At 40.4% G+C, this 13,769-nt stretch overlaps 1 protein-coding gene across 2 annotated transcripts in view; it reads left to right on the plus strand.

The window, feature by feature from the left end:
• LOC124794620 overlaps nucleotides 1-13,769 on the plus strand; it is a 191,198-nt gene that overhangs the window by 132,687 nt on the left and 44,742 nt on the right. For both annotated transcript variants that reach the window (XM_047258110.1, XM_047258111.1), the window contains 2 exons: nucleotides 5,461-5,702; nucleotides 6,757-6,913. In XM_047258110.1, the coding sequence (XP_047114066.1) occupies nucleotides 5,461-5,702; nucleotides 6,757-6,913 (399 nt within the window). The remainder of the gene's footprint in view (nucleotides 1-5,460; nucleotides 5,703-6,756; nucleotides 6,914-13,769) is intronic.

Raw genomic sequence — 13,769 nt, forward strand, 5'->3', positions numbered from 1 at the left:
TCTCACGCCCCCCCCCCCCTTCCTCCCCACCCACCCACATAAACACACACGTTGTTTAGCTGATTCTGACTCTCTATGACTTTATGATCTAAAGCTTACAAATTTCTCCTGTCCTGTACTATTGCCTGTAGATTTTCCATACTGCAGTCCATTACTTTTTTGATGCCGTCAGTCCACTCATCCTAGCCCTCCCTCTTTCTGTTTGTATACTTTTGATCTCCCCCAGTGTTAAGGGTCTGTTTCATCGAATCATGTCTTCTCATAATGTGCCCAAAGTAGGTTAGTTTTGTTTCAGTATTGGACCTTCTAAAGAGCAGTCAGGTTTTATTTCCTGTAATACTGACCTATTTGTTCTCTTTGCAGGCCATGGCACTCAGAATTCCCTCCAACACACAATTCATAGGAGTCTATTCTACGTTGTTCAGCCTTTCTTTACAGTCCAGGTCTCACGTCTGTGCATCACAACTTGAAAGTCCATAGCCCTCGCTACACAAATATTTATTGTTAAACTATGTCTCTGCTCCTTAAAAGAGTATCAAACTTGGACAATGTCTTTTTACCAAGTAACAAGAATGTGTTGATTTCATTGCTGCAGTCATAATCAGCAGGAATCTAGGACTCGAGATAACTGAACATAAAAACTGCCTCCATTGTTTTCCCACCTACATGCCGTTGAGTACCGTGTAGTGCCATTAAAAATATCCTCCCCCCCCCCCCCCCCCCAAGTTAATTGAACCTGACAATTGTTTGGTGATACGAACTGACTCCTGGAAGGCATTCAATACAGTAATGCTGCTGCCTAATGAACAAAATACAAGCTTAAGAATATCAAATCAGCTGTGTGAGGGGAGTGAAGAGTTTCTAGCTAACAGAACACAGCATGTCATTCTCCATGAAGAGAAAGCTTTAGACTTAAAATTAACTTTGGGCACCCCCTAAGCAAGGGTATTGCAGGACCATTACTTGTCGTAGTATATACAAATGACACAGCGGGTAGCTTTGGAAATTCCCTGAGGCTTTTTACAGATGGTGCTGTTCTATACATAGAAGTCGCAATGCTAGAAAATCATAACAAAATGCAGGAAGACCTGTAGAGAATTGACGATTGGTGCAGTGAGTGGCAGTGGAACCTCAAAATAAACAAGTGTAATGTACACCAATGGAAAAAATAATTGCAACACCAAAAAATAATTAATGTAGACTAATGAAATTATGGGAATATGTTTGTCTTGGTGACATATTTAAGTGATTAACATTGCAAAATCCCAGGTTAATGTAAGCTTAAGATAAGCGATTGCAAATGTTAAATGCTTGTACATTAATAACTGTTGTGCCTGCCAGAATGTCTAATGCAGGCATGCAAATGTGCCTGCATTGTGTTGTGCAGTTGCCAGATGTCAGTTCAAGGGATGGAGTTCCATGCATGTTGTACATGGTTGATCATTACAGGGATGGTTAATAATGGTCGTGGATGACGCTAGAGTTGTCATCCAATGATATCCCCTATGTGCTTGATTGGAGACAGATCTGGTGATAGAGCAGGCCAAGACCTGTGTAGGGCATATTGTGTTACAACAGTGATATGTGGGCAAGCATTGTCCTGTTGGAAAACACCCTCTGGAATGCTGTTCGTGAATGGTAACACAACAGGTCGAATCACCAGGTTGACCTACAGATTTGCAGTCAGGGTGCATGAGATAACTGTGAGTGTGCTGCTCCTGTCATACGAAATCGCACCACAGACCATAACTCTAGGAGTAGGTCCAGTGTGTGTAGCATACAGACAGCTTGGTTGCAGGCTCTCAATTGGATTCCTTGTAACCAACACACGGCCATCACTGGTGGCGTGGTAGAACCAGTTTTCATCAGAAATCACAACAGACCTCCACCTTATCCTCCAGTGAACTCTTCCTTGACACCACTGAAATCGCAAATGGTGGCAGCTTGGGTTCAGTTGAATGCACACCTCAAGGCTTGTGTTGTTTGGAGCTGTCCTTGAAGTAACCAATTTGTAACAGTTTGTTGTGTCCCAATGGTTTCAACTACTGCTCAAATTGCTGCTGCATATTCAGTATGAAACGTGAGAAGCTCTTCCCTCTCGGTAATGCCACTTGGCCATCCCGAGCTGGGTCATCTTTCAACCATACATTCTCATGAGCACTTCTGCCAGCAATTGTGTACAGTGACTACATTCCTGCCAAGTATTTCTGTAGTATCACAGAAGGAACATCCAGCTTCTCGTAGCCCTAGTATGTGGCCTGATTCAATGTCAGTGAGTTCTTGATAATGGCGTCTCATTTGCCTTAAAGGCATTCTTGACTAACATCAGCTCACCACGTCCAGTCACAAAGGTAAATATCACTCAACCATTACAGTATTTAATGCACAAATCTGATTTGCATCCTCATATTGGTGCTGTTACTGTCACTGCTACATGACAGGTACGAAATTTAAACAGACGTCATCTTTCATATACAGGGTGTTACAGAAAGGTACGGCCAAACTTTCAGGAAACATTCCTCACACACAAAGAAAGAAAATATGTTATGTGGACATGTGTCTGGAAACGCTTACTTTCCATGTTAGAGCTCATTTTATTACTTCTCTTCAAATCACATTAATCATGGAATGGAAACACCAGCGTGACTTCAAACACTTTGTTACAGGAAATGTTCAAAATGTCCTCTGTTAGCGAGGATACATGCATCCACCCTCCGTCACATGGAATCCCTGATGCACTGATGCAGCCGTGGAGAATGGCGTATTGTATCACAGCCGTCCACAATACGAGCACGAAGAGTCTCTACATTTGGTACCGGGGTTGTGTAGACAAGAGCTTTCAAATGCCCCCATAAATGAAAGTCAGGAGGGTTGAGGTCAGGAGAGCGTGGAGGCCATGGAATTGGTCCGCCTCTACCAATCCATCGGTCACCGAATCTGTTGTTGAGAAGCGTACGAACACTTCGACTGAAATGTGCAGGAGCTCCATCGTGCATGAACCACATGTTGTGTCGTACTTGTAAAGGCACATGTTCTAGCAGCACAGGTAGAGTATCCCGTATGAAATCATGGCGGTGAATCGAGGAAGTACAGTACATATTGACGAAACTAAAATGAGCTCTAACATGGAAATTAAGCGTTTCTGGACACATGTCCACATAACATCTTTTCTTTATTTGTGTGTGAGGAATGTTTCCTGAAAGTTTGGCCGTACCTTTTTGTAACACCCTGTATACCAACTTTCATTTATGTGACCCAATGGCTTCTAGGTGTTGTGATTTTTTTCTGCCAGTGTATCATGAATAGATAGAAAGAAAGAAAGACCCTTTGTTGTATGAGTACACAATTGTAGAAAAATCACTGGAAGTATTAGACCCATAAAATATCTAGGTGCATAGCTGTGGAGCAGTTTGATTTGGGACAACCACATAAAATTATTCGCAGGTAAGGCAGATGCCAAACAGAGATTCATTGGAAGAATCCTCAGAAAGTGTAGTCAATTAACAAAGGAAGTAGCTTACTAAACTCGTGTTCGACCAATACTTGCATATTTCCTGGCAGGCAAAAACTCTGTGCCAAACCAGGACTCTAATCTTATACCTTTGCCTTTAATGTGCAAGTGCTGTTCCAACTGAGCTACCCAAGCATGACTCATGACCCACTGTTTACAGTTTTACTTCCGCCAGTACTTCGTCTCTCACCTTCCAAACTTGCAAGACTAGCACTTCTGGAAGAAATGATACTGTGGAGAGATGGATTAGCCACAGCCTAGGTCCCAGATCTGACACACATTTTTAATCTGCCAGGAAGTTTCTTATCAGCGCACACACCCTGCTACAAAGTGGAAAATTCATTCCCAATACTTGCATATTGCTTGTCAGTTTCAGATCCGTACCGGATAGGATTCACAGAGGAAATAGAAAAATTGTGAAGAAGAGCAGGTACATGTTGTGAATGTGAAAGCATCATGGAGGTGGTTATCCCATGCACCCTGACTGCGAATTTGTTGGTCAACCTGGTGATTCGACCTGTTGGGCTACCATTCACAAACAGCATTCCAGGGGGTGTTTTCCAACAGGACAATGCTTGGCCACATATAGCTTTTGTAACCCAACATTCCCTACACAGTGCCAACTTGTTGCCTTGGCCTCCTCTGTCACCAGATCTGTCTCTAATCGAGCACATACGGGATATCATCGGATGACAGATGCTGCAAGATATGCGTACTGCATCACCATGTGGGTTAATGTTAAAAGTTCCAAGAATGTATGTCCTGGAAGAGGCAACCAGTATATTGAGTCCTTCTATGTATAGTCTGCAGAAAGACCATGAAGGTAAAATTAGAGAGATTCAAGTGCATGCTGAGGGCTTACCAGGAATAGTTCTTCCTGCGAACCATTTGTGAGGAATGGGAAAAGGGGCAAGTGGCGGTGGTACACAAAGTACCCTCCACTTCACACTGTAAGGTAGCTTCTGGAATGTAAATGTAGAATTAAAGAGCATGAGAAGATTGAACATGAGGTGATAAAAACTGATAACTGAGCTATATTGGTAATAACTTCAAATGACATTGAAGATTTTGGAACTAAAATTAAATATCTATAAGGTACAAACAGGCTTATCAGGGAGTAATGCAGTGCTAAAGATAGCTCAGTGTACGCATGCGTTCAAGGTGGAAGTATACAAATTGTACATGAAAAGAAAGCTAGTGCTGACATGCTTGTGAACTGTGTGTATGTAAGATCAATTTGTTGTAAATTGTGTGTAAGAACAAATCTTTTGAACTTCTGTCTGGGTGACTTTTTTAAAAGCTCTTTTTATTATGTGTATGTACCTTGTTTAAAGATATATTTAGTATGAAAATAATTGTTGAATTATGTTTATTCTACCATTACTGACAAATATAGAATCACAAACTGGTGATTTTTTTTTTTTTCAATTTTAGTGCTATCTTTTGTCATTCAGAGTGTGACTCTGTATCAGAAAAACCCCATATTATTTCAACTATTATACAATATTGTTTGTGATCTGCTTCTTATTCAGCACCCTGGAAAAAAAAAAAAAAAAAAAAAAAAAAAAACGAATGTGGGAAATAGAATATGAATGTCTTTGGAAAGTGTATATGTTCATGCAATGTTTGTTGTATTAACAGTTCAGTAAAGGCATTTAGTGTGGGCTGTAACAAATTAAAAGTACTGTAATTCAGTATTAATGGTATCTTTAAAAGAAATTTAGATACTGTATTTTGCTCTTATGGTGCTATCTGTTGAATGTGTGTGGTTCATGGCTATCAGTTTGGCAGTAGTGGTTACTCAACATGTGTAATGCAGGATTCAGTACATGTCAGAAGAGGTAGTCAGCTGGGCGTTACAACTTGGGAATATACATTTTATGTCCTCCTTCCTGTTCACTGTTTTCTTTTTCTTTTTACTCAGTTTGTGATAGAATTTGCGTTAACAGGTACCTGAAGAGTGTATTTCCAAAAGCAGAAGAAACAGTGTTGCTTGATATTTTAAGCAACTCTGAAAACAATGTACAGAAGGCATCAGAGAAACTTCTTGCTATGGGGTTTGAAAAAAGGGACACACCACCTCCACGCCTTACACTCCGCCAGAAAGAGGATGAACAGAAGGCAGCTGAACCACAGGCTGCCACCCCAACACCACCTCCACGCATGAAGAGTATTGAAGAGAAACAAAAAAGTAAGCTTTTTCAAAATGCATCAGGAGTTTAATTATTGCATTTTGAAATTCAGATTTGTGTTGAGAGCATGTGTAAATAGCAGATTGTTGTTTCTTATTTGTCCAAAATGTGTCGTAAAAGTTGGGGCATTTGATATGTATAAGGGGTATTCAGAAAGTTTCCATTTGAGGGCATTGCTGCAGTGTATGTACAGCCTAGTGTGACTCTGATGAGGGTATAGAAGCACTGACATGTAGGCAAGCGATTAGTGTGGTATTTGTGTCTTCCTGATGTGTAGGTCGTAAATGAGGAAACATGAACTGTGGTTACATTATTACCAAATACGTACAAGTATGGCCAATATTTTGTTACACATTTTTGACTGTCCAAGAACAGTAACTGGTAGACATCCATCGGAGAATGAAAAATGTGTATGGGGCAGCATTCCGTCAAAAACCATCATTGTGGAAACGTGCCAAGTTCCATGCTGCAAGTGATTCAGCACAAGACATCAGTCAATCTGAGACAGAGCCTCAATTGAGACACTCAAATGGGAGACACTTGAGCACCCATCCTATAGTCTTGATGCCTCCCCTTGCGAATATCACGCCTTCAGTCCCTTAAAAATGGCCTCGAATGGTTGGATGATTCCTGACAGGCGAGGATGTGGAACAGACAGTTACAGACTTCTTCAAACGGCAGAATATGGTGTTTTATAAAACAGGTATCTTCAATCTGGCGCGTTGGAGAGATTGATTATCTCAGTGCTCACAGTAATCTTGCCTGATAGACATACCGATTCTAAACTCTATGGCCTCACAGTGATCGTGCCTCATAAGCATACCGAATATATGCCATTAAGTACTAATAGACAGTGAGTGTGTGTGTGTGTGTGTGTGTGTGTGTGTGTGTGTGTTGTCCTGAGGTGGAGTAATAGTGTCAGATAATAACTTTAATAACCAGTGATACACAATTTTACATATTATGAAATAAATTATTAACAAGTAAGAATAATCTTTACTGAAAAGATAGAGATATTGTACCATGCAGCTATTTTTTCTTTTTCATGTACAGTGAAGGGACGACTGCAAGAACAGTATCAGTCTGTACCAGAGCGTGTTATTACAATAGCACTGGACAGTGTAGATTATGATGAGGAACGAGCTGCACATATTCTGCAAATAATGGTGCAGGAAGATGAACAAAAACCTGTTGAACAAAAACTTCCTCTGTAAGTATATATATATATATACATAGTTTTCTCAGAGTGTACCTTTCATATCAGATTGTTAGGAAATAATCCTCTGTGAGCAGGGGTGGCTGTAGGTATTACGGTGTCCTAAGGAGGTCCTGTATTTCCCAGCACTTTTCACGAAGAAAGATACTATTCCAGCTGATCTGTTATTAGAAAGCAATACTGCAAGTATACATATTTCCTGGGCAGTTTATGCTGTATAGTATTGTGCATCAGTTAATTAAGTTAAGAGATATAACCTTGTCTGTGATTGAGGGCTATGTGTATAGAATTAGTTCTATCTAAATGTCGATTGATATCTGATTTAATTACCTTTTATGCTGCCTTCTTTTAGGACTGCATGTCTATAGACATACTTCAAATATTTTTCCGTCTTATATGCACATTGTTTTCATTTTGTGCATGTCGCTTCTCTTTTTGCTTTGGTAATTGGAATAAATGAATTGAGCCACTGATGCTAAAAGTATCATAATGACAAAATGCTCAAACTGATTTTCCGAATTTGCAAAGCTCAGTATGATTAAGTATTCTTTGTAGTTAGTTTACAATGGGTAACCATGAAGTTTTAATTGTCACATCAAGAAATGAAGTTAGATCCTAACATTTCATATCTGCAGTCACAGTACACATTGTAAAATCCTTGTGCCACCTAACACACCACACTACTAGGGGAGCTAAAAGAAAATGGCAAATCCCTTTGATAAAGTAGAGTCTCAGTGGAATGGAATGTTCCATATTGTTGTGGCCCTGGAACAGCATGCTGCAGTACTATGGTGCGGGAATTTTGGTGTGTACTAGGACTGCAGACATGTGCATCAAATTAAACAAAAATTTTAGGTAATAACTTTATTTGTTAAGGCAGTAATTAAAACTTTATGACTTCAACCAAATAATTATATGGTAGTAGCTTAACTTTTTATGTATAAAATGCATGTTTGACCATCAGCTGCTTTTTTTTTTGTTTAAAACTCAAATATCAACCAGTTTGTAACAGACCATCTTCACAGATTAGGGTTAAAACAGTTTAAGCCACAGCATCACATCTGTCATTACTTAAAAAATGGTCATGTCTTGTATGTAGAGCATGTCATGAATTCCAGTATCAGTATACCACACACAACTTTTTAAGGTAAACTGGAATTCATGGCATGTTCTACATATGAAACGTAACCATTTTTTAAATGATGACATATGTGATGTTGTGGCTTTAGCTGATTTAACTCTAATCTGTGAAGATGGTCTGTGACTGAAACTGGTTGATATTTGGGTTTAAAATAATAAAGCAGCTGATGGTCAAACATGCATTTTATACAGACTTGACAGCTGTTAATAGCCACATTCCAAAAATACCTTAGATTAATTAATCGTAATGTTGGCAATAAGGCTCAATTTTATCCATTAGTGTGAAAGTATAGTTATTGGTTGCTTGTTAACGGTAAATTAGTGACAGAATTGTGTGAGCTACATGCAAATAATTAAACATATTTATATGACTGGTATATACATCACATGGATAGCCTGAATGGCAGGATGGTGGCATATTCATTGCTGCAAAGATTTTGTTTGTATGTAGTGGATTGTACTTTTGAAGAAAGGTTGTTAAACACATACGCATGATTGTAGATCTTTAGTGAACACAAACCTCTGGTGTAGGAATGCACATGAATTTTTTCAAACAGCAATGTTATTAAACTTAACTCACTCTCTTTGTCTATGGGATTGAGAGGGCAATTGATAGTTGTGGCCAGGATGACACCATGTTTCTTGATTTCCAGCAAGCATTTGAAGCAGCTCCAAACTGTTGCCAAATGGAACTCAACAGATTGTTGTTGTTGTTGTTGTTGTTGTTGTTGTGGTCTTCAGTCCTGAGACTGGTTTGATGCAGCTCTCCATGCTATTCTATCATGTGCAAGCTTCTTCATCTCCCAGTATCTACTGCAACCAACATCCTTCTGAATCTGCTTAGTGTATTCATCTCTTGGTCTCCCTCTACGATTTTTACCTTCCACACTGCCCTCCAATGCTAAATTTGTGATCCCTTGATGCCTCAGAACATGTCCTACCAACCAGACCCTTCTTCTTGTCAAGTTGTGCCACAAACTCCTCTTCTCCCCAATTCTATTCAGTACTTCTTCATTAGTTATGTGATCTACCCATCTAATCTTCAGCATTCTTCTGTAGCACCACATTTCAAAAGCTTCTATTCTCTTCTTGTCCAAACTATTTATCGTACATGTTTAACTTCCATACATGGCTACACTCCATACAAATACTTTCAGAAACGACTTCCTGACACTTAAATGTATACTCGATGTTAACAAATTTCTCTTCTTCAGAAACGCTTTCCTTGCCATTGCCAGTCTACATTTTATATCCTCTCTACTTCGACCATCATCAGTTATTTTGCTCCCCAAATAGCAAAACTCCTTTACTACTTTAAATGTCTCATTTCCTAATCTAATTCCCTCAGCATCGCCCGACTTAATTTGACTATAATACATTCCATTATCCTCGTTTTGCTTTTGTTGATGTTCATCTTATATCCTCCTTTCAAGACACTGTCCATTCCCTTCAACTGCTCTTCCAGGTCCTCTGCTGTCTCTGATAGAATTACAATGTCATCGACGAACCTCAAAGTTTTTATTTCTTCTCCATGGATTTTAATTCCTACTCCGAATTTTTCTTTTGTTTCCTTTACTGCTTGCTCAATATACAGATTGAATAACATTGGGGGGAGGCTACAACCCTGTCTCACTCCCTTCCCAACCGCTGCTTCCCTTTCATGCCCCTTGACTCTTATAACTGCCATCTGGTTTCTGTACAAATTTTAAATCTCTTTTCGCTCCCTATATTTTACCGCTGCCACCTTCAGAATTTGAAAGAGAGTATTCCAGTCAACACTGTCAAAAGCTTTCTCTAAGTCTACAAATGCTAGAAACGTAGGTTTGCCTTTCCTTAATCTATTTTCTAAGATCAGTCGTAGGGTCAGTATTGCCTCACGTGTTCCAACATTTCTACGGAATCCAAACTGATCTTCCCCGAGGTCGGCTTCTACCAGTTTTTCCATTCGTCTGTAAAGAATTCGCGTTAGTATTTTGCAGCCAGGACTTATTAAACTGATAGTTCGGTAATTTTCACATCTTTCAACACCTGCTTTCTTTGGGATTGGAATTATTATATTCTTCTTGAAGTCTGAGGGTATTTCGCCTGTCTCATACATCTTGCTCATCAGATGGTAGAGTTTTGTTAGGACTGGCTCTCCCAAGGCCATCAGTAGTTCCAATGGAATGTTGTCTACTCCCGGGGCCTTGTTTTGACTCAGGTCTTTCAGTGCTCTGTCAAACTCTTCACACTGTATCGTATCTCCCATTTCATCTTCATCTACATCCTCTTCCATTTCCATAATATTGTCCTCAAGAACATCGCCCTTGTATAGACCCTCTATATATTTCTTTCACGTTTCTGCTTTCCCTTCTTTGCTTAGAACTGGGTTTCCATCTGAGCTCTTGATATTCATACAAGTGGCTCTCTTTTCTCCAAAGGTCTCTCTAATTTTCCTGTAGGCAGTATCTATCTTACCCCTAGTGAGATAAGCCTCTACATCCTTACATTTGTCCTCTAGCCATCCCTGCTTAGCGATTTTGCACTTCCTGTCGATCTCATTTTTGAGACGTTTGTATTCCTTTTTGCCTGCTTCATTTACTGCGTTTTTATATTTTCTCCTTTCACCAATTAAATTCAATCTTTCTTCTGTTACCCAAGGATTTCTACCAGCCCTTGTCTTTTTACCTACTTGATGCTCTGCTGCCTTGACTACTTCATCCGTCAGAGCTAGCCATTCTTCTACTGCTGTATTTCTTTCCCCCATTCCTGTCAATTGTTCCCTTATGCTCTCCCTGAAACTCTGTACAACCTCTGGTTTAGTCAGTTTATCCAGGTCCCATCTCCTTAAATTTCCACCTTTTCGCAGTTTCTTCAGTTTAAATCTACAGTTCATAACCAATAGATTGTGGTCAGAGTCCACATCTGCCCCTGGAAATGTCTTACAATTTAAAACCTGGTTCCTAAATCTCTGTCTTACCATTATATAATCTATCTGATATCTTCTAGTATCTCCAGGATTCTTCCATGTATACAACCTTCTTTTATGATTCTTGATCCAAGTGTTAGCTATGATTAAGTTATGCTCTGTGCAAAATTCTACCAGAGGGCTTCCTCTTTCATTTCTGAGCCCCAATCCATTTTCACCCACTACGTTTCCTTCTCTCCCTGTTCCTACTCTTCAATTCCAGTCACCCATGACTATTGAATTTTCGTCTCCCTTCACTACCTGAATAATTTCTTTTATCTCATCATACATTTCATCAATTTCTTCGTCATCTGCAGAGCCAGTTAGCATATAAACTTGTACTACTGTAGAAGGCATGGGCTTCGTGTCTATCTTGGCCACAATAATGCGTTCACTATGCTGTTTGTAGTAGCTTACCCGCAGTCCTATTTTTTTTATTCATTATTAAACCTACTCCTGCATTACCCCTATTTGATTTTGTATTTATAACCCAGTATTCACCTGACCAAAAGTCTCGTTCCTCCTGCCATCGTACTTCACTAATTCCCACTATAACTTTAACCTATCCATTTCCCTTTTTAAATTTTCTAACCTACCTGTCCAATTAAGGGATCTGACATCCCACGATCCGATCCGTAGAACGTCAGTTTTCTTTCTCCTGATAACGATGTCCTCTTGAGTAGTCCCCGCCTGGAGATCCAAATGGGGGACTGTTTTACCTCCGGAATATTTTACCCAAGAGGACGTCATTATCATTTAACCATACAGTAAAGCTGCATGCCCTCAGGGAAAAATTATGGCTGTAGTTTCCCCGTGTTTTCAGCCATTCGCAGTACCAGCACAGCAAGGCCGTTTTGGTTAGTGTTACAAGGCCAGATCAGTCAAGTATCCAGACTGTTGCCCCTGCAACTACTGAAAAGACTGCTGCCCCTCTTCAGGAACCAGACGTTTGTCTGGCCTCTCAACAGATACCCCTCCGTTGTGGTTGCTCCTACGGTACAGCTTTCTGTATCGCTGAGGCACACAAGCCTCCCCACCAACGGCAAGGTCCATGGTTCATGGGGGGAGATTGTTCTTAACAACAGACTGAAATCATAAGATGTAAAAGTAATTCTAGAAATACCCCAAGATATTGTAATAAGGCAGTTATGTTCACAGTACACATAAATGATATAGTGGATAATTTTGGAAGCTCAGCGAGTCTGTTCACAGATGATATGATTGTGTGTTGGAAAGTTACCACGCCAGAAAATTTTAACGAAGTGCAAGAAGACCAGCAGAAGATCAACAAGTGATGCAGGGACTGGCACCTGTTACTCTATGTTAATAAATGTGACATATTACACATATGTAGGTAGAAAGATCTAGTATTATTTTATTACATTATTAGTGATAATTCACTGCAAAAGGTAATAACTGTAGAGGATTGGAGAAACAACAGTTAGAGTGGCCAGCGTAGAGCATTAGTGTTGTTTGTGTTTAGTGTTGTTGCCAGGCTTTGTAGAGTATATGAAGGGCATGAACACCATCAGATGTGGAGTGATTATTGTGAAGGACACAGAGATGATGTTTGGTTTGTAGGGCACTCAACTGTGCGCTCATCAGCACCCGTACAATGTCCCAATTTTTACACAGTCCAACTTTTTACACTGTCCAATCTAGCAACTGTCACGGATGATGATGATGATGATGATGACGACAACACAGTCCCTGGGCAGAGAAAATCCCAACCCAGCTCGGAATCGAACTCAGGACCCCGTGATCCAGTGACAGCAATGCTAGCCACTAGTCCACGAGCTGCGGACGGACACAGAGATGCCATGTTCTCACTGTGAGACAGCGGCACCTGACAGAGTTCGAAAGGGACCTCATAGCAGGCCTCCATTTGCTCAGCTGGTCAGATAGTGCAGTACCCAGATTTTTGTGGTTTTTGGATGTGACATTGGCCCAATATTGAACTGAATTGGAACATGAGGGCAAAAATAGTCATTGTCGAGGTTCTGGTCGACCACATCCACCCATCTCAGGGGAAGATCACCGAATTGTGCACCAAGTACATTCTCAACCCCTCACATATGCACCTGCCATCTGAGAAAAAGTAATGGACTCACTGCAACATTTTACATTATCCTTCACCATTGATTGGAGACTAGCAGCAGCCAGACTAGGGAATTGATGTCCCAAGCTAAGGCTGCCATCAACACTGCAACACAAATGGCTGTTTGGAGTGGTGCCATGACTGGAAATCATGCCCTGCTAATGAATGACATCACATTGTGTTCAGCAATGAATTATGGTTCTGCATTATCCCTGTTGATCATTGTAGGTGAGTGTAGTGGTGACTTGTGGGGAGATTGTTCCAATGTTTTGCAGATGCACAGCACTGTTAGTCCTGATGTCATGGTGGGGGGAGCCATTGGGTATGACCTCAGGTCTGGTCTGGTAGTGATTGAGGGCACTCTGGTGGTACTTTCGTACACTGTGGACATCCTATATCCACATGTGTTAAACTTCTCTTGCAAAAGTATTGTGGTTCCATTTTTCAACAGGACAATGTTTGTCCATATGTGGCACATATTTCTATGAAGTGTGTGCATGATGTCAAGGTACTCCCTTGGACAGTAAGATCTGATCTGTCCCCTATAGAACACATGTTGGACCAGCATGGATGTTGACTTTGCCCCAGTGCCAAAATTCAGATTATCAAAGATTGCGAACAAAAGTTGTCGATCAGCTTATCTTAGGAGAGGATACAACAGCTTT

The sequence above is a fragment of the Schistocerca piceifrons genome, chromosome 4 (genome assembly GCF_021461385.2).
Source record: "Schistocerca piceifrons isolate TAMUIC-IGC-003096 chromosome 4, iqSchPice1.1, whole genome shotgun sequence".
NCBI classification, from domain to species: domain Eukaryota; kingdom Metazoa; phylum Arthropoda; class Insecta; order Orthoptera; family Acrididae; genus Schistocerca; species Schistocerca piceifrons.